Below are 26,231 nucleotides of genomic sequence, written 5' to 3'. Positions count from 1 at the left end.
TCGCTGACATGCATTGTTTAATACAAACATTTATTTACAATATGTTGGTCAGGTTTCTGTTGTGTTTAATGGTAGCTCGAAAAAACTGAGGTTTACTTTCAAAGGAAGCCACCGATTTATCTGAAACGGACACGAAGATTGCTTTAATAGCTGATGGTTGCTGGTTTGACGATAAAGTGAGATAAGATAAGTTTATTGTCTCAAACGGGAAATTTGTTTTGGGCACATAGTGCAGCATAGCTGCATAGCAGATAAAACCATCATATACACACACAAGACAGTGTATTTGAAAGTGTCAACCTGTCCAGTGTAGTGTCAACCTGACTGTCCTGTTGTGCCTCTTTTAATGTAATATCAGAAACTCTTACCTGTCAAAATAAGAAAAGATCAAACAAGCAAGGGTTTTAATAAGGAGCTAATGACAAAAAACAAACTTGGAAAACTGAAGAATAGAGCAGACAAGCTGAGAGAAAGTAGATTCACCAGTAACTTGTGCAATAGTATGAACAAAGTCAGTTAAATCAGACCTGCTCTCCTAATGTCATGATTGGTTTGATTGATCCCACTATACTGCATCAGTCTAAAAGGGATTTAAGTGAAAAAAGTCCAAGCTAACTGTGTCCTTTTCTCCCTCTCTCCATATCACTAACAGGGAAACAAGAGGAAGCGGGAGGAGGACAGCAGCTCTCAGCCATCCACCTCTGGCTCACTGGTAAGGGTGGAATTCTTTGGGTACCTCACATTTTGGTTTGATTCCAATTATTTGGTGTGGATTGAATGATAGAAAAGGGGGCACAAATTTCAGTCTCTTTCTCCAGCATACCTAGTGTGTCCCAAACCATTCAGTTTTTGGTTCAGTCAACAACATGTCATCAACTTCAATTTGGATACTTGATTTTTGACATTTGTGAATGGATGTTCGATCGTCCATGTCGACATTGCGATGCATCTAATAATGGATTTCCCCCCCACCCTTACTTACAGGTGCAGCCAGAGAGGAGCTCCAGCCCTCAGCCGTCCACCTCCGGCCATCAGGTGAACGCTGCTTTGCCACAGAGGAGCTCCACCCCCCAGCCATCCACCCCAGGGCCACGGGGTAGAGAGCAGGAGGCTGCCCGGAGGGGTGTAAGTAGTTCATGCTGTACACTCACTCTGCTGTAAATGTTCACACTAAGAGCACTGCCTTTTGTGGAGGTTGCCTACAGCGGTTCTTGAAAATACAGGAAATCAGTCACTGAAAAATCCCAGCAGGCATTTTTAGAGTAGATTATTTAACAAAAATAAAGTTCATGTTAATGGATTTTTTTTTTACCTGTGTCTTCCTTTTCCTCCTCTGCCCATCTCTTTAACAGCCTTCGACCAGGTGGCTGAGAAGGAGATGGAGGGAGCAGCAGAGAATTCGCCAACGCCCCCAGCAGTTCGCCTCCAGTCGGCAGCAAGGAGGGAGGGAGGTGCTGCCGAGGCACTTTGCTATGCAGGTAAGTCTCGACCAAGAGTACCGGCCCGTTGTAACTATTCCTGATTGGGTTCCCCTTGCAGAACAGTCACAGGCAACAGCTGCTGTGTGGCGATGGTGGACCACTTCCCCATACGGTACGGAGCTGTAAGTATCTCGGCACAGGTATAGTATACTTAGTGATAATTCCATCTCCACACACACCTGTTTCTTAATCTTTCCCTACAGCCCTTTCGTTTACTCCTTTGGAAAAAAAACAAAAAAACAAAAACAAAAAAAAAGCTTTGGTATGTAGACATAATAATAAGTTTAGATTAATTTAAGATATTGTTAAGTAGTACCACATTAAGAATAATGATGAGTTGTGATAAATTTAAGTTATAGGTAAGTTTAGGATGTAAGTAAGTGTTAAGATTAGGGTTTATGGATAAAAGATGTTCAGTTTAAGATATTGGTAAGTTTTGTTAAGTTTAGGTTATAAATAATTAATGGTAAGTTAAAGATATTTATGAGTATTGATTAGTTTAGGCTATAGATCAGTGTTACATTTAAGACATTGATAAGAATTGATAAGTTGAGGACATAGATAAGAGCTAAATTTAGGTCATTAATAAGTAATTGTAAGTTTAGGATATAGATAAGGCTTTGAACTCTTCCCCTTTCCTCTTCCAAAAAAATAACCCAAAACTTTTTGAGATAGTTAAGTTTAGTGTTATGACTCTTTTGTCCTCCTCTTTCTCTAAAAAAGCTTAATCAAAAATAAATTTGAATAGTGTAAAAGAAGGAAAGGCTTTAGGAGGGTCTCCAGGAAATGTTCCATTCATTTGTTCCATTTTAAAGCTGTGTTTAGGTTATTATAATGACTGAGAAACAGGACAAGAAATAATCTTACAAAATCATTATCTATAGTCTGTTTTTTTTAATTTACATCTCACTTAATGAACTGAAAACAAGGTCAAATCAATTGTAAGAGTTTATGGAGCAGTTTTAGATAGTTGTTGTTGGTTTGTTATATTTGGATGGAACATTTCCAGAGGGTTAGGGTTAGGGTGGGTGGACCCTCCTAAAGCCCTTTGCTTCTTTTACTCTTGTTACTGAGTAATGACAAGTTTAGGACATTGATAAATATTGGTATTTTGGGATATAAAAAAGTGTTAAATTTAGGTTATAGATAAGTAATGTTAAGTTTGACAAGTCTAACATATTGATAAGTTGAGGATATAGATAAGAGTAAAGGTACTAAATAAGTAATGGTAAGTTTAAGATATAGATAAGTAATTATAAGGCTTTAAACTCTTCCCCTCTCATCTTCTAAAAAGTAAAACAAACAAAAGAAAACTTTTTGTAGATAGTAAAGGTTAGTGTCATGATGTTTTTTCTGTCTCCACTTTTTTAAAAAAAAGCTTAATCAAAAATAAATTTGAATAGTGTAAAAGAAGGAAAGGCTTTAGGAGGGTCTCCAGGAAATGTTCCATTCATTTGTTCCATTTTAAAGCTGTGTTTAGGTTATTATAATGACTGAGAAACAGGACAAGAAATACTCTTACAAAATCATTATCTATAGTCTGTCTTTTTTTAATTACATCTCAGTTTACAAACTGAAAACAAGGTTAAATCAATTGTGAGAGTTTATACAGAGCAGTTTTAGATAGTTGTTGTTGGTTTGTTATATTTGGATGGAACATTTCCAGAAGGTTAGGGTTAGGGTGGGTGGACCCTCCTAAAGCCCTTTGCTTCTTTTACTCTTGTTACTGTTACTGAATAATGACAAGTTCAGGATATTGATCAATATTGGTATTTTGGAGATATAAATAAGTGTTAAATTTAGTTTATAGATAAATTATGTTAAGATTATGTTCTAACTCAGTAATGTTAGGTGTAAGATATTGGTAAGTATCAATAAATTTAAGTTATAGATTAGTGCAATATTTAGGTTATAGATGAGTAATGTTATGTTTATGTTTTAACTGAGCCATGATAAAGCAGGGTTGAAAATTAGCAGCAGCCACCAGCCAAGCTGGTAAAATATTGAAGTGGCTGCTAGATTTGCTTCACTCAGCAGCCAAAAAGACAATGATAATCTATTCAGTGATTGCTAGATTGTGGAATCCACCAGCCACATTGGCAGGTTTTCCAAAAAGTTAATTTCCAACCCTGAGTTTAAGATATTGATAGGTAGTAATTAATTTAGCTTATAAAAAAAGTGATACGTTTAGGTTGTAAATAGGTCATGATAAGTTTAAGGTATTGATAAATATTGATAAGTTGAGGATATAGATAAGAGTAAAGGTCAAAAGTAATGGTAAGTTTAAGATATAGATAAGTAATTATAAGGCTTTAAACTCTTCCCCTCTCATCTTCTAAAAAGTAAAACAAACAAAAGAAAACTTTTTGTAGATAGTAAAGGTTAGTGTCATGATGTTTTTTCTGTCTCCACATTTTTAAAAATGCTTAATCAACATAAATTTAAATTGTGTAAAAGAAGGAAAGGCTTTAGGAGGGTCTCCAGGAAATGTTCCATTCGTTTGTTCCATTTTAAAGCTGTGTTTAGGTTATTATAATGACTTAGAAACAGGACAAGATATACTCTTACAAAATCATTATCTATAGTCTGTTTTTTAATTACATCTCAGTTTACAGACTGAAAACAAGGTCAAATCAATTGTAAGAGTTTACAGAGCAGTTTTAGATAGTTGTTGTTGGTTTGTTATATTTGGATGGAACATTTCCAGAGGGTTAGGGTTAGGGTGGGTGGACCCTCCTAAAGCCCTTTGCTTCTTTTACTCTTGTTACTGTTACTGAGTAATGACAAGTTCAGGATATTGATAAATGTTGGTATTTTGGGATATAAATAAGTGTTAAATTTAGTTTATAGATAAATTATGTTAAGTTTATGTCCTAACTAAGTAATGATAAGTCTAAGACATTGATAAGAATCGATAAGTTGAGGATATAGATATAGTGTTCAGGTCATTAGCAAGTAATGGTAAGTTTAAGATATAGATAAGTAATTATAAGGCTTTAAACTCTTCCCCTCTCATCTTCTAAAAAGCAACACAAACAAAAGAAAACTTTTTGTAGATAGTAAATGTTAGAGTCATCATGTTTTTTCTGTCTCCACTTTTTAAAAAAAAGTTTCATCAACATAAATTTAAATAGTGTAAAAGAAGGAAAGGCTTTAGGAGGGTCTCCAGGAAATGTTCTATTCATTTGTTCCATTTTAAAGCTGTGTTTAGGTTATTATAATGACTGAGAAACAGGACAAGAAATACTCTTATAAAATCAATATCTATAGTCTGTTTTTTATTACATCTCAGTTTACAGACTGAAAACAAGGTCAAATCAATTGTGAGAGTTTACAGAGCAGTTTTAGATAGTTGTTGTTGGTTTGTTATATTTGGATGGAACATTTCCAGAGGGTTAGGGTTAGGGTGGGTGGACCCTCCTAAAGCCCTTTGCTTCTTTTACTCTTATTACTGTTACTGAGTAATGATTCGTCTTCTCTTAAATTTTTCTGTGTTTTTAAAATAAACAACAGCAAGCATCTACATATATACTTACACACACACACACACACACACACACAAAGACACATTTACACATTTTTGTCATTATTTATATGTACTTAATGATGTTCAAAAGTAATAGTAAGTCTTTTAACTCATAATCATATATTCATGAAAAGTGCATTAAAGCAGGAACGGCTTCAGGAGGGTGTCAAGAAAATGTTCCATTCAAATCTGTTTTCCGTAGTTGTTACTATAATTCTTGAGATGCTATCATTTACAATATCTAGTTTATTTCTTACATCAGTTAAATTGATGACAACTTAAAACTAAGTTCCAGAAACTATAACACTGTATAAATCAGTGTTTGATAGTAAATTATTGTGTAAACAACAAGAACCATGTTTGGATGGAACATTTCCAGAGGGTTGGGGTTAGGGTGGGTGGACCCTCCTAAAGCCCTTTGCTTCTGTTACTGAGCAATGATAAACTGCCTTTTTTTTGTTTGACACAGTTCAGTAAACAATCTAAAACAAATTCTAACAACAAGATAAAGAGAGAAAACCCTAGTATATCTAAATGTTAAGATAAGCCTTCCACCTTGTTTTTTCCTCTACACTTTATGCACAAAACTTTTTAAAGTTTAAAAAGTTGTAAAAGACTGTGTACAAAGGAAAGGGCTATAAGAGCATTTTTGCATTGTTCCATTGAAACCCATTTAAACAGCACTAATACCAGTCTTCCGGTGTCAATATTATAGATGTCTAATTGATTGGTTGCATCCCAGTATATGAAATGATTAGCAGGTAAAACACATTTCCAGAATCTATACACCAGTGTTAGATAGTTTGTGAAACTAGTGTGTGAGCAAACCCATTATCAAAGGGTTTGGGTACAGAGGGTTAGACCCTCTTTAAGCCTTTTCCTCCTGTCACTGTTTGACTGTTAAAAGTCAATTTCACATCTTTAAATTTCTATAAGATCCTCAGGATACACTGTACATTAATGGTAAGAATTCTTCTAGACTTTCTTTACTAAACTTTTATCAAGAATGAGTCTGGTGATATTATACATTATTATCAGTGTCAACACATTTCATGAAAAGACCAAATCCAACAATTAATTGATCCGACTAACAAGTATTATCTGTGTCTAAAACCTAATGCAGTATATCTTATTTAAATGTGCCATAGACCTCCGCTGTTGTAACACAGCTATTAAATACTCATCAGTGAGTCACATCCTTTCACTGGGTCACATGTTCACTCTTCACCATGAACACACACTGTGTTTATTTTGAGTAAATCCAACATACAACATCCTGCTGTGGAAAATACTCACTAATGCAGCAAATATTAATGAAATCTTAGCTGGAAAAGTCTGCAACAAATGCACTATTCACTGTTTGAGTAATGTTTGTTACAAACTACAGTGCCCAGCTGTTGTTGAACCAATGAGCTATTTGTAATTATTCTTATATCATCCCTAACTATGTCTGATTTATTTGCTCAGGATAAAAACTGATGAGAACTTAAAAGCAACTGTTAGAAACCGCTGACAGTGTGAGAAGAGGAAGCACATATTTGGATGAAACATTGTCAAATGGTTACAAAAGTATTATTTTTGTATTATACTAATAATCATAAAATAATATTTGTATTATCTTACAGCCCTTTCTCAGTCTGAAATTAGTTCAACAGCAGCAAAGCTTTTGTAAAAATAGACAATTGATAATTGACAGAGTAAGAGGACTTTAGGAGGGTCGACTGACAATATTCCAACTGATTTTTATTACACTGCATTATGTGAAGGCAATAACTTGACAGAAACAATTTCCCATGCTTTAACAACTTTGATCAGTATTTGATACGATTTTAGACTAATTTCAGCCACAAGAGGTCAGGAGTTGACAGGTCTCATAGATTAATATGACAGCCTGCACTCTTTTGTCAAAGTATAAGCAAATCTGTCATTTCCAGGTGTTGAGTGTGAACGTCAGCTGAATACTGAGCCTACATTGGTAGATAGATACAGAAGTAAAGATGTAGTGAGGGAATAAATGATAGATGATAACATGCACCTCACATTAATCACTGCATCAATGCACTCTCATCCACCGCTGATTCTGACTTCCACACCTCACTGCAATTATTATTTGATCATTAGTGACTTAGTTTAATCAGTTTCTGTTTATTACTGCTGAATTTGGCATGCATCTCCCTCCTGTTTTTGTGGCCAACAAGCCAGTTATAATAGTGTTAATAATTTTAGCCACAAGGGGTCAGTATTTCACAGGTCTAATTTTTTTAATCTCAAAGCCTGCACTCTTTTGTGAGAGTTTAGTTCAGTCTTTCATTCCTAGGTGTTAAGTGTTAATGCCACGGTGATACTGTACGTAATGTAACAGAATTACAGACTTAATAAGCAGCTTCAAACCTTGTCACACTCAGTAATCATAGTCACAGGGAATGCTCATTTGAATATAAAGATGTAGTGAGGGAATAAATAATAGATTGCAGTTAATTTGTATTTTTTACATCCATGTTTACACAACATGTCAGTAATAATAAGGAATGTGTATCGTGCCACTCGCATGCTCATGCATGTACATATGTGTCCTCGCACACATGCTAATCAATCACAAGACACAAACAAAACAGGAACCCAGTCATCAAAACATTACTCCATAGTTCCACTAGTGATCAAAAACTCCACAGGGTACCTGTTATGGAGCTCATACTGTGCACTCCTCACCTCCTGTGGCTGAAATTGAAACTCTCTTTCAAGTAGCTGCGTTGCTCCTGGCATTTTCTTCACTGGTTCATGTCAAGTATGAGACATAAACAGTTGAATGAAATCAACTTTGAGGCCTGTACCTGTTTACATTGCATTTAATGAAAATATAGTACATTTGGATGGAACATTGTCAAAGCCCTTTGCTTCAGTCACTGAGTCATTAGATTGAGTTCAACAGCAGAGCAAAACGTTTAGATGCAACTTAGGAAAAGAAAAAAGCAATACATGCATAAAGGTTATATTAATAAGTACTTAAAAATTAAGAAGTCATCAATTTTTGAAACATAATAATAATAATAATAATAATAAATGTATTTATTTAGCACCTGTCATATAGGGGCTGAAGCTCAAAGTGCTTCACAAAACAGTGAAGAAACGAGAAAAATTAAAACGTGCAAATACTGTCTGATAAAACCAACAATCAGATAAAACACAAAAGAGGCAGCAAATAGCAAGAACATGTACTCTACAACCAAAGGTCAACGTCACTGTCACATCACTTAGTGAAAATAAACTGGAGGGCACAATGATGGACCTCTATTTCTCATGCTTCCGTGTTGGAAAGCCACATCACTAGCGTTGCTACGTAGTTACTGGTGTCTACGACATTACCAAAGCAACCCATGCAGATAGTTTGGTAATGTCTGGACAAACAAATCCACTCTGATTACCTGCAAATTACAGTGTGGATAGTCTCTATTCAAGATCTGATTTGGGAAACAAATGTGATTTGCCCGCAGTCTGAACGTAGCCTATGACATCAGAGCTCACCTGAGGGCATGTAGCTTACCTGTGTGTGTGTGTCTCTGTGCTGGTTGGCTGATGCTGCTACCACCAGGACTGATAAAATGATTCATGGTATTTACAAACAAAGTGATCAGTTAGATAAGCTGTGGCTAATTTACCCTACATGAAATGTCCATAATATATTGACTCATACAAATAAGATAAGACCAGATAAGCCTCTGATGATCCTCAGAGGGGACATTCAGGTATTGCAGCAGCACGAGGAAATAAATAAGTACAGATATATAGAGAATTTGAAAAAACAAAACACAACAAAATAAAGACAAGATAGTACTTTATTTATCCAGAGGGAAATTGTTGTACAGCACAAGAAAAGAGTACAAATATATAGCATGCAAATGGTTAGGCTTGGGGCAGCAGTAGCGCAGTCCATAGGGACTTGGGTTGGGAACCGGAGGGTCACCTGTGAGTCCCTGTCCGGACCAAAAGTATGGAGTGTGGACTGGTGGCTGGAGAGGGGCCAGTTCACCTCCTGGGCACTGCTGAGGTGCCCTTGAGCAACTGCTCGGGGCACCTCACCAAGGGCAGCCCCCTCCGCTTTGTGCATGTATAGGTCCTGTTTGTGCATGTGTGTGTCTTTCAGACCTGTGTGTAACTGACAAGCAAGAGTGAAAAAATTGAATTTCTCCTCAGGGGGATTAATAAAGTAAATAAACTTAACTTAAACTTGTAAACAGGTTAATAGTATGGTGCATATCCAACATATACAGGTATGTAAAATAAGAATAGAAATACAATAGATACAAAGTAAAAATTACAAAGCAGCAGTGACATAATGGTGTGATTACACCAATGTGATAATTTGACCATGTTGCATCAAATGAAAACTCTTCTTCCTCTCTCTGTTTTAACAAAGAGCACTCTATTAGCAGCACTTACTGTGAGTCTTACTGATTAAAATCTCACTCAGCTGTCACCGTTTAACAACAATTCTTTGAGTAACCTGGTGACAGGTTACTCAAAGAATAACTAATAATGTGAAAAACTTTTCACATGTTGGGTTTGTGTACTCTTTGCAGGCAGGTGTGTATACTTGGCCAAAGATGATTTGTGGGGAAACAAACTCCACTCATGATGCGACTTCACTAGTCGCATCCGGCTTAATTTGCAGTCATATTGTAACAACAACTTATAGTTTTGAACTTTGGCCTTCAGTTTTTTGGATCGAGTCGCTCATGAAAAATAAGATTTGTCAAATAGACCTGCCTCAACCCAAATGATTTGTCTCATTCTTCTTAACCCAACTAGATTGACCTGTGGCTTCCTTTTCCTCCTCTGCCCATCTCTCTAACACAGCCTTGTGCAAAGAGGCTGAGAAGGAGATGGAGGGAGCAGGAGAGACACTGTGATCGCCGCCAGCCACCCGCCTCTGGTCCACGGCATGAAGGGGGGGAGGAGCAGACATTGCACGACATCGCACGCTCGGCCACGGCTACTAATTTGCATGTAACACTCTACCAAGTGGGCAGACCCTTCGTACACATGTCTGCTTGGGTTCCGCGTGCTAATCAGGTGGAAGTGACAGCGGAAGTACGGCGATGGTGTAACAATTTTCCATGCAGAGCAGAGCTGTAAGTAACTCCTCACAGGTAAAGCGCCACGCTTAGCTGCACCATCAGGTATAGTGTACTTAGTGTCAGTTCCACCGCCACACACACACCGTTTGTTAGTGTTTCTCTACAGCTCTGTCTTTTCCTTTCTTTGGTTTAGAGACATAATGATAAGTTTAGGATAGATATTGATCAGTTTTAATAAGTTTAGGTTGTAAATTAGTCATGATAAAGTTTAGATATTGATAAGTATTGATTATTTTAGGATGAAGATAAGTGTTCAGTTTGGTTAGTGTTATGACTTTTTTTTCCCTTCACAGCTTTCTTTAAAAAGCTTCTTACAGATAGATTTAAAAATTGTAAAAGAAGAAAAGACTAGGAGGTTCTTCAGCAAATGTTCCATTCATTTGTTCTATTTTAAAGCTGTGTTTAGGTTATTATAATGACTCAAAAACAGGACAAGGCGATACACTTCCAAAATCAATATATATAGTCTTATTTTATTTTGATCTCAGTTTATGAACTGTAATAAAATTGAAAGCGATTGCAAGAGCTTACAGAGCAGTTTTAGATTGTTGTTGTTGGTTAGACCCTCTTAAAGCCCTTTGCTTCTGCCACTGAATCATTAGAGTGAGTTCACCAGCAGAGCAAACAGTTTAGATGGAAGGAAAGTAATACATGCATAATATAGAATGCAAACTAACAAAATATAAACAATGAGGATTATCAATAATGTGCAAAAAATGCCCACAAATCTTGAAATGTAAACAGGTTAATGGTTCACAAATAAAAAGGTTAATGGCATAGTGCAAATCCAACATATACAGTATAGGTATGTAAAATAAGAATAAGAAAATAAATAAAATAGAAACTATACAAAATTTAAATAACAAGGCAGGAATGACATAGTGGAGTGACAAGTAGCAGCAATTATACTGTTTGTAGATGTCAGTCTAAGTATCAGTACTAATAACACTGCTATCACTGCAAAGTTAAGAGTAAAGTTATAAGCAGTGGTAACATCAATAGGAGCTGTAAAAGAAGCATTATTGACAGTAAGAGAAGCTGTTGTAGTGGCTTTATAACAGAGGGGAAGGACTTTAGGAGGGTCTGCTGGTTATACTCCATTCTAACTGTGTCTTTAGTCATGATGTTAAGGTAATGAATATAATGATGCAGCAGTCACAGTGCAGTAAAAACAGGACAGCATTTATAAAAGGGGCATTGTAAATGCTGTTTAATAGTAGCTGTTGTGATGGTGAGTGGATGGCCAGGTTTAGGAGGTTTGCTGCCACATTATGAATTTTACTCTCTGAAGCTGGAAACAGGCCGGCATCAAGACAGAAGAAATGATCCTTATCTTAAAGGGAAATTTCGGTTTATTTCAACGTTATCGTTATCGTTAGGATAAATGTCAGAGAACATATAGAAAACGAAATGTAAACGTGTTGTCTTACCTTACCGGTGTGCTGCCATGTTTGTTGTTTACCATTTAGCTAAGGCTGCAACCGGTCCCATTCCTTGCAACAGAGGTATTCCTCTTCTGTGGGCATTGGAGTACAGCATTCACAGGTAACGTTACACCACCGAGCTCCAGAGCTAAATCCTTCCAGCAGCCATTCCTCCTCTGTCGTCCTCTACCTGTTGTGCCTCTCTCTCTCTCTCTCTCTCCTCCTCCATTCTTCAATTTCACGAAGCTCTTCGTCAGAGTATTCTGGCTCAAATAAATAAGGGCGGCGGATAGAATTTTCCCTTGGTAAGATAAAAGTTATTCACAAAGCATCTTAGGTCTTAAGAGAGCTCCTAAGGTGAAAAACTGTTAAGAGGAGGGAAGAGGACTTTTAAGAAGCCTAAGAGTGTCTTAAACAGAGAAGATGGTGGAAAGACAGAGAGGAAGGAGAGATATTCTCCGTATATTGAACGACAGTGGTTTAATAAGAAGCTACCGGCTTGATAGTGCAGGGATAATGTTTGTGGTTGACCTCATCAGCGATGAGCTTACTTTTCCCACCCAGCGTAGTAACACAATAACGCTCGCTTTGGATTGCAGCACGTACCAGCGCTTCTCACAATCATCGCTTGTGCGTAAAAGGAGAGGGAACGACGCATTGATTTGTCGGGCAATGCGCTCCCAAGTCTACCTCTTCCCTTGTGCCGTGACCCCGGGACCGAACTTCCCTCTTAAAACTCCTTTGTTCTCCTCCACGAGCTGTGCCAACAGCAGGCACTGCTCTTCTGTCCAGTTCAGCTTTCTCGTTCTTTTTTTCTCCATTTCGTTCGTTGTTTTGGTCATTCTGCCAAATCAAACCGCTTTTTACAAGAAGGCCAGCAGTCACAGTAATTGCTGACAGCTGAGTCTGTGTCCACCATTAATATCAAATAGATTAAGTAGTAAAATTACCAGCATGGCTGATTATTATATTGATTTGCATAACAATAAGCAAATCAATATAATAATCGGCATGTGAATGAGGTATGTTTAAACATTTTGAAGCTGTGTAACAATTAATTTAATTTTGCTGAGTTTCATCATCATGACATAAAATTATTTTCACGATTACACATTTCTTAATAGCCTACAGTCTGAGTTCTATGATTGGTTGATTTCACTGTCCATTCATTACTAGGAGCGCTTTTTTTTTTTCTTTTTGTAACAACCAATCACAGCTTTTAGCAGACTGCGTCATACCTAGCAACGGGGTCAACCACACCTCCTCACTAAGATAAACGTTTCTGCCCCCTCCTTGCTCAGAGTTGTTCTCAGAAACTTCCTGAATCACTCTTAAGCTAAGATTCCTTGCTAGGAATTTTTAGGCTAAGTTAGGAGCTCTCTGAGAGGACTCTGAGAATCTTTGTGAATACGGGCCCTGGTTTCAGCTGGCGAGCTTTTAGCGCACCATCGGCGAAGCCTTTTGGCACGAAACTGTCACTGCACCAAGCTGGATCTGTCAACACCTCCTCCTGCTGCGCCACCACACCTATCTCAGTGCACCTTGGTCTGCCAAACTACCAAACTGAGCGCGCCTCGGGTTGCGCTGCTCGAAACTAGCTCTGCACGGGGTTCACCACCCTGTGCCACCCTACGCTGCGCCGGGAAACTAGAGCCCCAAAGCTCTGCTACCAAAAGAAGAGCGTCATCATCTTCTCTGCTGGAGAGTCTTCTGGGGCAGACCTTCACTGATGCCACAGTTCAGCAGCAGCCCATGTCAGCCTTTGCCAGAGCTAACAACTGTATTTCTCCATCCCTCTCTCTTTCTGAGGACGCTCTCAGTTGGTGGAGTAACAATCAGCTGATGCTTCCTCTGATTTCCAAGTTGGCCAGTAGATACCAGTGTATTCCAGTCATCAGTGTCTCTGCAGTGTTCTCTACTGCAGGCGATACAGTAACTGCAGAGTGGAGCACACTTGCATCGGAGCACGAAGACCAGATTCCGCTCTCACACAATAACCTGCAGATTCATTTCAGCACTCACTAGTTGTACCAGTTGCACTTCCATGTATTGGCATGGTTTGACTGTAGACTTATATTTGTAGTTTCTCCATTATTTAATGTTTTACCACATATTCCACAAACCTTATTTTTGTATGACAGATTCTGTGCTCATTTAGGATTTTGGTTGAAGTCAGAAGTCGTTGGTGAATAATGGCAGCTTTGTAAGTTATTAAAGTCCATGGGCTATATTTGTTTGATAGCTGCATGTACAGAACTATATATTTTTATATAAAAGCTGTTGTGATGTTGGTGTAGCAAAATGGGTTTTTTTCTCTGAAGAATTTTATTGCTCATTATTGCAAATCCCATGAGGATAATGATGTTTGATGATTATTCTCTGGCAAGAAACAGAAATCCAGTTTTCAATAAGTATCCTAACATGACTGATGATAGGAGCCACATCCAGGCAGCCAAAGCTCCATGTGTGGAGGAGGCTGAGACAGAGCTGACTGTCAAGAGGAGCTTGGGAGGAGAAAACACAGCACAGTGTGTGTGTGTGTGTGTGTGTGTGGGTGTGTGTGTGTGTGCGTGCGTGCGTGTGTGCATGCACATACAGAAGGCAGCAGCACACGACAAATCTGAAAATGTACTGACATGTTGTACCTTTATAGATTCAATTTCATAAAAGTGCTAAATGATGATCAGATTTGCTTTTGATTGTATGATAATTGTATTTCTCAACATATTTGCAGTTAAGAAAATAATCATAACAAACCTAATGATAAATTAATAGAATAGACTCATTTTTATTTGGATCATTGGTATAGCTTGATCAAGTCATGTGACTCATTTACCTTTTTTAATCTAACATCTTCTGTAATTGTCCTCAGTGATCTGATTTTTCAGACTTCATTTCTTTCAGATCCCCCTCATCTTAGACTTTAACTTGTGTGTTACACACACACGCACAAATATCCAATTTAAAGGGCCAGTGTGTAATATTTGGCATGGTTTATTGTCAATCTGAATCTGAATATTCTACCCATTAATATGTTTATACAAGTGTATAATCGCTATAAAATAAAATTCATTTGGTTTTCGTAGCCTTACAATTATGCTTTTATATATATATATAGCAAGGGCCTTGCTTTAGAGAGGTCACCATCTTGCGCCGCCATGTATGTACAGCAGACCGAGCGGACAATCCAGCCAGCCAGAGAATGTGTTTCCCGTGTATAAATAAACCAACGAAGACAGCGGAAGGAAGGAAGAAGGAGGAGGAGGAAATAGCAGAGAGTGTTAGTAGTTCGTCGATAGAGAGTAGTGAAAAGTTTTTTTAGTTAAAAAGTTTGCGAATGGACCACACTTACCACGCAACAGGAGAGAATGAACCCGAACCGTCATCTGCGAGGAAAAGAAGACGCAACTTCACTCCTTGTGATGCACTCTCTGCGGCGCTTTTCCTCCTGGTGATATCTCCCCAACGATGGCAGCAGTAGCACCGAATCCCATTCTGTGCATTCAGCCTCTCTTCTCGCCCGCTCAGCATCAAACACATGGAGTTCCTCATCTGTATGCTCCAGCTCAAACAGGTATGGCTCTGGGTCTGTGTCCGCTACAAGAAACTCTTCAAAATTGCGTTCAAAGTCGTCCATTGCAGCTACTATAGTCCGGAGATATTGCTAGGCTAAATAAACAGCTGAGCTCTGTTTACAGGCTACGCTGTCAGTCAGTGTGCGGGCTGGAGATTGGCAGAGTAGAGAGGGGAGGGGGTCCCCACTCGGCATGGTAAATGAGTATGTGTGTATGAAGTGTGTCTGTTACGCTAGAAGAGTCAGAGTTTGGGACGGAGTCTTTTACCCCCTGGAGTGTTACTGGAGTTTTTGGAGTGCTCAAATAAACTGGCCTTTTTCCTGAACGCTCCTCTGGTCTCCTGCTCATGAGGGATCCATTACAGTATCGTAACATAGTTTAGATTTCTAAATAAATATTCACCTCGTCGCTAGATAGACCTACTCCTGAAAAACGCGTGCGCAAGGCTTTTTGTCCCTACGAGGCCACCGTCATTTACCCGACGGGAGGGGTGAGCGAGTGAGCCCTGCAGTCTAGAATTTGACCATTGATGTCACTGTTTTCAACCCATTTTACACACTGGCCCTTTAATGTCACTGGGTGATATTCTTTAAATGTAAGCCTTCAAAGTTAAACACATTCAAGTGATATGATCAAATCATCCAAGTATTTCATAAGAGATACATATCTTAGTTTCCTTATCATTTCTCTCCTGCATGTGAACAAAGGAAATAGGAACAGGAAGCTTTATAGCACAATGAGGTCCAGGTGTTATCTGACTTTTCCTTCTGCTGCAGTTAGGTGATTGTTCTGTATGACTGGTGATGTCTGCCCATACACTGTTTTATTAATATACGTGTTATATATTCTTTAATATATGGCCCTCTGTAAGATTGATTCATGTATAAAAAAAGGATAAAATGCAGTTTACAATCTATAATCCTGCAGTATCATTTGGATAGTAAATCTAAATTGGAAGACATTTAAAAATGCACAAGCAGAGGGTCCAATCACTCAACTCCGAATAACCTTCAAGTATTTTATTTTCTCATATCCTGCTCATGAATAAATCTCAAGGCCAAATGTCCCCAAAACTGCTATTTCAGAATGTGCAATCAGTTATTTCTGTCCTTGAATTCTGGTATTATGACTTTCAAATCATTTGCTTTTATTTAGGCCAAACAAAAAGATATGATGTCATTTCTGTTCAGTCTATGTGAGCCTGTGTGGTTTGAGAAGGGTTAAAGGAAACTTTAGCTGTTAATCTGATGAAGTGAGAGCAGGTGAACAAGGATGTTGGATGTTATCAGTTGTGTTGCCTGTTCTGCTGGAGAACTTCCTTCGATTTGATGGACAGATACTTTACATAAACAGGCTTCCATCACTCATTTGACGTCTTGTTGGAGCATACATTTTTTTAATTTTAATATACTTTATTAATCCCCTAGGGGAAATTCAATTCAGTTTTTTCACTCTGTTGTCAATTACACACAGGTCCGAACACACACACATGCACAAACAGGACCTATACATGCACTAAGTGGAAAGATGTCAGAGTGGGGCCGCCAAGGACAGGCACTCCGAGTAGTTGGGGGGTTCGGTGCCTTGCTCAAGGACACCTCGGCAGTGCCCAGGAGGTTAAATGGCATCTCTCCAGCTACCAGTCCACGCTCCATATTTTTGGTCCGGACGGGGAGTTGAACAGGCAACCCTCCGGTTCCAACCCAAGTCCCTATGGACTGAGCTACTGCCGCCCAATAAAAAAAGTTGTTTGAAATCCAAAATGCAGTCTAAATTGGTTCCACTGATTCATTTTGATAGAATTTATCCGTGCAACTAAAGAGAGACATAGCGGGGACCAAAGTTGCAAATCATACTTAGTATGGGTTAAAAGAGGAGTAAAATTGGCTTTGAAGGGATTTTCAAATCTGACTTAGTTTTTATTTTCCATGTGAATTTATCATGACATATTTTGAATGCTGCCGCTCAGGGGGGAGTGAAGTTCAGGTGATACTCAAACAAACAGACAAACAGAGAGGAAACAGGAGAACATTTACAGCCGTGGCCAGAAGTTTTGAGAATGACACAAATATTAATTTTCACAAAGTCTGCTGCCTCAGTGTTTTTAGATCTTTTTGTCGGATGTTTCTATGGTATACTGAAGTATAATTACAAGCATTTCGTAAGTGTCCAAGGCTTTTATTGACAATTATATTAAGTTTATGCAAAGAGTCAATATTTGCAGTGATGACCCTTCTTTTTCAAGACCTCTGCAATTCACCCTGGCATGCTGTCAATCAAATCCTGGGCCCACATCCTGACTTATGGCACCCCATTCTTGCATAATCAATGCTTAGAGTTTGTCAGAATTTGGGGGTTTTTGTTTGTCTACCCGCCTTTTGAGGATTGACCACAAATTCTCAGTGGGATTAAGGTCTGGGGAGTTTCCTGGCCATGGACCCAAAATTTTGATGTTCTGTTTCCAGAGCCACTTAGTTATCACTTTTGTCTTAAGGCAAGGTGCTCCATCATGCTGGAAAAGGCATTGTCACCAAACTGTTCTTGGATGGTTGGGACAAGGTGCTCTCAGAGGATGTTTTGGTACCATTCTTTATTCATGGCTGTGTTCTTCTGCAAAATTGTGAGTGAGCCCACTCCCTTGGCTGAAAAGCAATCCCACACATGCATGGGCTCAGGATGCTTTACTGTTGGCATGACATAGGACTGATGGTAGCGCTCACCTTTTCTTCTCTGGGCGAGCTTTTTTCCAGATGCACCAAACAACTGGAAAGGGGATTCATCAGAGAAAATGGCTTTATCCCAGTCTTCAGCAGAGAATTAAGATAATTTTCATGGCAAAGAGGGACTTTGCAATTAATTGCAATTCATCTGATCACTCTTCATAACATTCTGGAGTACAGTTTCTCACATAAGTGAGTACACCCCTCCCATTTTTGGAAATATTTTATTATATCTTGTCATGGGACAACACTATAGAAATGACACTTTGGTATAACTTAAAGTAGTCAGTGTACAGCTTGTATAGTAGCATAGATTTACCTTCCTCTGAAAATTACTCAAAACACAGCCATCAACATCTAAACAGCTGGCAACATAAGTGAGTACACTCCACAGTGAACATGTCCAAATTGTGCTTAAAGTGTCAATATTTTGTGTGCCAACCATTATTATCTAGCACTGCCATAACCCTTTTGGGCATGGAATTCACCAGAGCTCACAGGTTGCTTCAGGAATCCTCTCCCACTCCTCCATGATGACATCATGGAGCAGATGGATGTGAAGACACCTTGCCCTCCTCCACCTTCAGCTTGAGGATGCCCCACAGGTGCACAGCTGAGTTTAGGGCAGGATACATACTTGGCCAGTCCATCACCTTCACCTTCAGCTTCCTCAGCAGGGCAGTTGTCATCTACTAGGTGTGTTTTGGGTCATCATCATGTTGGAAAACTGCATTGCAGCTCAGTTTCTGAAGAGGGGCGATCATGCTCTGCTTGGAATTCATGTTTCCCTAAATGAACCGAGCTCCCCAGAGCCGGCAGCACTCATGCAGCCCCAAACCATGATGCTGCCACCACTATACTTGACTGTAAGCAAGGGACAGTTGTCTTGGTGCCCTTTCAGCATGTGTGGTACCTTGGTAACAAAGAAAAACAAAGTAAGAACGAAAAACAGACCTACCAATTGCAAAACATACTCCTGTTATGGCTAGACGAGTTCAGTATATCTTTAAATTCAGAGGCAGGAAACAAAAATATATTTAAGCCTTCAAAGTTAAGCACATTCAAGTGATATGATCAAAACAAATCATCCAAGTATGTCATAAGAGATACATATCTTAGTTTCCTTATCATTTCTCTTCTGCATGTGAACAAAAGAAATAGGAACAGGAAGCTTTATAGCACGATGAGGTCCAGGTGTTATTTGACTTTTCCTTCTGCTGCAGTTAACAGGTGATTGTTCTGTATGACTGGTGATGTCTGCCCATACACTGTTTTATTAATATACGTGTTATATATTCTTTAATATATGGCCCTCTGTAAGATTGATTCATTTCTATGAAAGGACAAAATGCAGTTTACAATCTATAATCCTGATGCATAATTTGGATAAGGCCAAATGTCCCCAAAACTATTTCAGAATGTGCAATCAGTTATTTCTGTCCTTGAATTCTGGTATCATGACTTTCAAATTATTTGCTTTTATTTAGGCCAAACAAAAGATATGTCATTTCTGATCAGGTTTAACAAAGCTAAAACATGAAAACACCTATGTAAAACCTTTATGTCAGTGATAAAACAAATATAATAGTTCAGTTACATTTATAAGAAGCCATGAGAAACCACAGAGCGTAGCACTAATTCATAGTCTTTATTTGAACCCATCTATAACTTTTATGTCAATAAACATTCCAGTCGAAGCACACAAGGAATAATGTAGCAGTGACAAGTTCCTGACACGGTTTACAGCTTTCAAGTCTTTCAGTGCAAGGTGTTTGGTTTTTTTGCTAAATGAGATTATTTCATTCTGCTTTGAGAATTACACCCACATTAAACAGAGCAATAGTCAGATTCAGCAGTGGTACCTTGAACTGGTCAGTGTTACATTCTCCTTCATCACGAATACATTTAAAACCAGCAGCTTGAAAAAGACAAAGAATAAACAGAGGGTGAGCATTTACCTATTTCACAACACCACTGAGTGGACAAACAAGATCAAAAGGTGCCGGAAACATCAAGAGCCAAGTTGATCCGTGACTTACAGGATAGTTGGTAGTCTTTGAACTTTAAAATATGATAAATGGTATTTCCTGACACATAACTAATGTTGACCATTCATTCTGCCTAACAGCTCCTTACAGTTTTAACAAAATGCTGATATAGTTTTTATTTTCCATATGAATTCATGATGACATGTTTTGAATGTTGCCATTCAGGGGAGAGTGATGTTCAGGTGATGCTCTTCAAACAGAGAGGAAACAGGAGAACATTTATATCCAAAGTAGGAATAACAAACAGACGTGTTAACTGCAAAAAGTTGTGTGAAAAAATAGAATAGACAACATTTAAAAACCAAGGCTGTAGAAATCCTTCATGCTCCTGTTCAGGCTAGACAAGCGTTCAGTATTTCATTTGACAGCTTACAGTGGAATTACTGCACACTTCTTTGAAATTGTCCAAATGATTGATTTTAAGCCAATTTGTGATAATTCTACAATGCATTGAACCACATGAACCAGCCCTAACTGTTGCATAGTAAGAAAAGGGTCACGGTAGGTGTCTAGGCCAGTTCCTCTTCACCCTCCTCCTCAAACTCGCCCTCTTCCTCAGCTGTGGCATCCTGGTATTGCTGGTACTCGGACACCAGGTCGTTCATGTTGCTCTCAGCCTCTGTGAACTCCATCTCATCCATGCCCTCGCCTGTGTACCTGAAACAAGTAAATACATGCATTTTGAAAAATAGCTATTGGTGAAGTCGCTTGTACTATGACAGATTTGGGGTTATGAAATGACAGTCATGCATGAAAATGTAATTTAATGTATGAATTTTGGGTAAAAACAGGGCAGCACAAGTACAGGAATGTCTCCCCATTGTCCTGACAGACTTCCTTTACTCACCAGTGGAGGAAGGCTTTGCGTCGGAACATGGCAGTGAACTGCTCTGAGATGCGTTTGAACAGCTCCTGAATGGCTGTGCTGTTGCCAATAAAGGTGGCGGCCATCTTGAGGCCGCGGGGAGGGATGTCGCAGACAGCTGTTTTGACGTTGTTGGGGATCCACTCCACAAAGTAGCTGCTGTTCTTGTTCTGGACGTTCAGCATCTGCTCGTCCACCTCCTTCATGGACATGCGGCCTCGGAAGATGGCCGCGACTGTAAGGTAGCGCCCGTGGCGTGGGTCGCAGGCTGCCATCATGTTCTTTGCATCGAACATTTGCTGGGTGAGTTCAGGAACTGTCAATGCCCTAGAAAAAGACAGACAGATCAGTTAGGATTTATTTCAAATGCATTACGATACAACTTGAAGGTCTGATACAGTCTCTAAAAAGCACACTCCTGCCTCTACCTGTACTGCTGGCTGCCTCTGCTGGTCAGGGGGGCAAAACCTGGCATGAAGAAGTGCAGCCTGGGGAAAGGAACCATGTTGACGGCAAGTTTCCTCAAATCGGCGTTAAGCTGGCCGGGGAAGCGCAGGCAGGTGGTCACTCCACTCATGGTGGCTGAGACAAGATGGTTGAGGTCGCCGTAGGTGGGCGTGGTGAGTTTCAGCGTGCGGAAGCAGATGTCATACAGGGCCTCATTATCAATGCAGTAGGTCTCATCTGTGTTCTCGACCAGCTGGTGGACGGAGAGGGTGGCATTGTATGGCTCCACCACTGTGTCTGACACCTGAAGAGGTGGCATGAAGGCAAAGTGAGACAAAGGCAGGAAGGAGGAACAGCATTAAAGCACAGAAAAGCATGTGGAGGAACAAATGATTAATTTAAAATATTTCCATGTATTATACGTACCTTGGGAGAAGGCACCACGCTGAAGGTGTTCATGATGCGGTCTGGATACTCCTCTCGGATTTTGCTGATGAGCAGCGTGCCCATACCGGAGCCGGTGCCCCCTCCCAGGGAGTGTGTGAGCTGGAAGCCCTGGAGGCAGTCACAGCTCTCTGCCTCCTTTCTCACCACATCCAGGACAGAGTCCACCAGCTCAGCTCCTTCAGTGTAGTGGCCTTTGGCCCAGTTATTACCTGCTCCGCTCTGACCTACGTCACATAACACAGAAATCTATCACAGCGGTTGTTTCAACACCTCCTGGATCTACATCAGACATGACCTCATCTTGCAAAGTGAAACAATGTACTCACAGTAAGCAGTGCAAACACTGAAAGAGACCCTCAACTACTTCACACACATGAATTCCTGACATTCAAATTCTCACCAAAGACAAAGTTGTCTGGTCTGAAGACTTGGCCAAAGGGACCTGACCTCACGGAGTCCATTGTTCCTGGCTCCAAGTCCACCAGAACTGCACGGGGGACATACTTGCCACCTGGTGATAGAAACACAAATGGACAAATTATTGACAGATAAATAATTTATAAATTGGCCTGAATCAGTAGACACCTGCTTGCTTTTCTTCTTTTTGTTAGTATGCGTCAAACAATTTCATCATTAAAATGTTCACCAAACAAAGCAAAAAAGCCTTCTGTACTTGTTTTTAGAGGCTGGATGGCATGTCAATATACAGCCTAGTGTGCTTATAGACAACCTAAGAAACATGGATGGAGTCACCCCCTGGCCTTCATCTGCAAAGTTTCACTCTAATTACTGACCAAGAACAGACTTAAAATTACCACAGAGAGATGCAAAGGAACTGCAAACAATCATAAAATAGCTACAACAGCAGGCAAAACTACAGAAGGACACAAAACAACCACATAAAACACAAACTTACCTCAAAGAAACACAAAACCACAAAAATAAATAGTAACCACAAAGAGAAGCAGAACAACAAAAGGGGAAAAACCATCATAAAGTCTGTGTGTCTTGCTCCTCTGTGGGAGAGATGGTGGGGCCTTTTGCATATCTGTGCCCAGGGGCCCACTGTCTCATAATCCACCCATGACAAGAGTGTACAACACCTATATCTAAAATGGCTTTCCAATTTTATACTTTATCATTAACATGCCCATTTATATTTTCTACTATTACACCTCCGTGACCCTCTGATGCCAGTCATTTCCTTACAATAAAATGTCTCCTATTAAGAGTAAACTAAAAAAAAAGTCGTTTATCTAAGACCTAAAATATCATTAGGTGGAGGTTTGTTGATTTGTTCTAAGTTAACATGGAAACGGAGACGGTAACTAGGAAGGAGTCATGCAGGTCACGCTGGCCTTAAAATTGGTTTCTAATGGCTTCCAGCGGGATATGGATCCCCTGCTGGATGTCTACGGTACTAACAAGCCTACCGCGTGGTATTGAATTACCGTGACTACCTTAGAAATGATCTAACTAGATTATCTAACTCTGTAGCTCAGCACAGTGAAGCTAACCTGTTGCCTCGTTGTAATACACGTTGATTCGCTCCAGCTGCAGGTCGCTGTCTCCATGGTAAGTCCCGGACGGGTCGATGCCATGTTCGTCACTAATCACCTCCCAGAACTAGGACCGGGAAAAGGGAATAAAAACCAACAGTTAAATTAACTGGCTAACTAGGGTCAACTATCATTACGACTCAACACCGTCGGCGGTTATACACCGAGGCTATCATTAGCTTTGTTGCTAAGTAAGCTACTTTGTCAGCCCGCCCAAACCAAATTAGACATTCACGCTGTTTTTCGGTGAGTTAAGACTTCACCTTTAGCCCAAAACTATTATTACCTTAGCTCCAATCTGGTTTCCACACTGGCCAGCCTGCAGATGAACGATTTCCCTCATTTTGGTGGTTATTAAAAACTTCTAAACAACGACAGAAACTGACAAAGTTGTTAACGCTCTAACGTTCCAGCAACGGACTAACGTTCCAGCAACGGACTAACCTGAGAAGGTAGGAACTTTGCCAACTACTCCGGCCGATCAATGCGATTGGACCGGCTAAATGTCAGTCAAAGCACACCAGGCATCTGATTGGTTGAGAGAACTTGGTTTCGAGTTTTGATTGGATGGTACTATGGGAGTTTCGTTGCTTTGGTAACACAAAATAGAATCTAATACACAAGAGCGTTTCTGTAGAGAGACACTCCCGAGACACTCCCTTTATGCTTGTACTGGCGTGAATGGAACAATTTCAATGAAAACCCCACAGCTTAACAATCATTGTCATGTCCCTCTTCATCTCTAATATATGAGCCTGCCTGCGGCTCTAAATAAGAAAGGTAATGATGGGTAAGACAGGCAACACTGAGGCGAGAGGTGATCATTTATGGCAACACATAACCTACAAAACTTAAACCACTTTTTGCTATAATGATACTTAAGAGTGCTGTCATGTTTAGCCCCAGAAGGTCTGCAATGATTCACAACAGAAAGACACATGTTGCAAAGTTTCAATTTCCCCTTCACAAGTTGTAAAATTATGTGCATCAAAATTAAATTTCAATCTTAACAATGAGATACATCTCAGTTAAAAATGCTGAAGTTCACCTCTTTTTACCTTGGAATTAGTAAGCTGCAAGTAGGCTATAACCTACATGAGGTCATCATGGAAAAAGATCATGAGTAAGTAACTGTTGTAGCTTCATTCGCCACAAGAGGGTGGTGGAGAGCTGTATAACATACTCACCTGATGCACAATGGCGTTTACTGGTAGGTGTAATTCAATCTATTGTCTGTTTTGGGGCCTGATCTTTATATATTGGCATCTATGAACAAAATTAAATCTGATTAGTTAACTCAAATTCCAAGTTTTTCCTACATAATTGACAGACATTACCAACCATGTCAGATTTACAATGGAGCCAGCTCTGAAAACATAGCCAGAGATCCTTCACTAATTCACTCTAGCACAAAATAGTCTACAGGCTCAGTATATTTCCCATTATCTCTTTTTTGAATCCTTTTGTAAGAATTCATTAGATGGATAAATGAAAGTAAACTCACTTCTTTGGCCTTTGGTAGAACTGTATAAGGATCATCTGTGAATTCTCATAGAACTTGTTTTCTTTTCACCTGATTAGGATACTATTCTGGTGATTAAGCATTTCCAATAAATGTTCTGATGAACTGGTTGCTAGATCTACAATACAGGGTGGCCACAGATCTGATACAATAGAAGAGTGCACCAAAGCCTGTGGAGCACTAGGTCACAGATCAGATTCCTCTTTCAATGCAAGCTCCTAAGAACAATGATTTCTGGTTTGTGAGTATTTACCTACATGTTGTTCCAGATGAGTGTGTTATGTAATGTAAAATTATCCTTACGAACTGTATTAATTACCAAAAAAGGAAAACTTGAAAGCCTGTGAAAAGTGAAAGACAGTTGTAAAGGTGGTTTGTTGAAGTAAAACTACAAATCCGCAGATACTTAAAAAAAAAAGTACGATATTACAATACCATTGGCAACTAATATAATCTACAGAAGACAGAGTAGTTGTGCGCACATCCAATCCTGTCAGGTGCCGGATAATAGGGGTCCATGCAGAAAGGAGAAGAAAATCTGCACACTGAATTAGAGCTCCCAGTTTACTTTATTGACTAAATCGTCATCTAATTCCTCTACACCATGGATCAGAAACTCACATTTTAGACACATATAAAATTTGACAAGGTGAAATTGGATCTAGAGGAGCAGGCTGAAGCAGAGAGTGATTTCCAGGTCAAAATGCTGGGATTATATGGATACCAGAGCGACTGTAGAAGTATTTTCACCTTGAAAAGATTCATTTGACCTAGAAGAGATGAAGGGAGTATCATCCAACACACCAGGCCTCTTTAATTCTGTGGATTAAAGGTATAAATTTTGCTTTATAAAAAGCAGAGAGGGGTGAAGTGACACACACACACACATATATATATATATATATATATATATATATATATATATATACACACTACTCAGGTATACACAACCAGAGGCTTACTATCAGAAAGGGATACAGCTAAAAGGAGCTCAGGAAATATTATGTGCCAGGGGCTAAGGATTTCTGCTTTGAAAGTTATACTAAATTATGGTCATAAAAGTACATCTCCTGCAAAGTGATTGAATCAAGAAAATATGTCCTTTTCAAAGTGGATAACACACCACTTACTTTTATGTGTAGGCTCAGTGCTGATTGTTTATAATAGAATGTTGGATTATGAAAGCTACTGCAAGTTTATGAACTAATAATTATGGCAGAATGTGTTTTAATATATGTTAATATGAGCAAGAAGAGAAAGCTCCAGACCTTTACCTTGGACACTTACTTGCAACACAGGTATTCCCTGGGCGGAGCAGGGACCACATGTATGCTACACCTGTGAAGCAGCAAAGGTGTGAAAGCTATGGAGCTAAGTGACATGAGTAAAATAAAATAAAATGAAATAATACAAAATAAAATAAAATAAAATTGGGGACCCTTGTACAAGAAATATTTTTTTGGCTACAAACAATTTTAAAAA

The 26,231-nt window shown here is 39.2% G+C and overlaps 1 protein-coding gene across 1 annotated transcript; it reads right to left on the bottom strand.

Annotated features, from left to right (window-relative positions):
- Window positions 1–19,490: 19,490 nt before the first annotated feature.
- Window positions 19,491–23,658, bottom strand: LOC117266785 (tubulin beta-4B chain). Its single transcript, XM_033642132.2, has 7 exons — window positions 23,514–23,658; window positions 23,186–23,294; window positions 22,069–22,179; window positions 21,648–21,892; window positions 21,203–21,525; window positions 20,757–21,101; window positions 19,491–20,566 (listed from the first exon to the last, which is right to left on the bottom strand). The coding sequence occupies exons 1-7, from the start codon at window positions 23,568–23,570 to the stop codon at window positions 20,419–20,421; spliced, it is 1,338 nt and encodes a 445-aa protein (XP_033498023.1). The 5' UTR covers window positions 23,571–23,658; the 3' UTR covers window positions 19,491–20,418.
- Window positions 23,659–26,231: the final 2,573 nt, after the last annotated feature.

The sequence above is a fragment of the Epinephelus lanceolatus genome, chromosome 15 (genome assembly GCF_041903045.1).
Source record: "Epinephelus lanceolatus isolate andai-2023 chromosome 15, ASM4190304v1, whole genome shotgun sequence".
Lineage (NCBI taxonomy): Eukaryota > Metazoa > Chordata > Actinopteri > Perciformes > Serranidae > Epinephelus > Epinephelus lanceolatus.
This window is presented reverse-complemented; position numbering and strand designations above follow the sequence as displayed.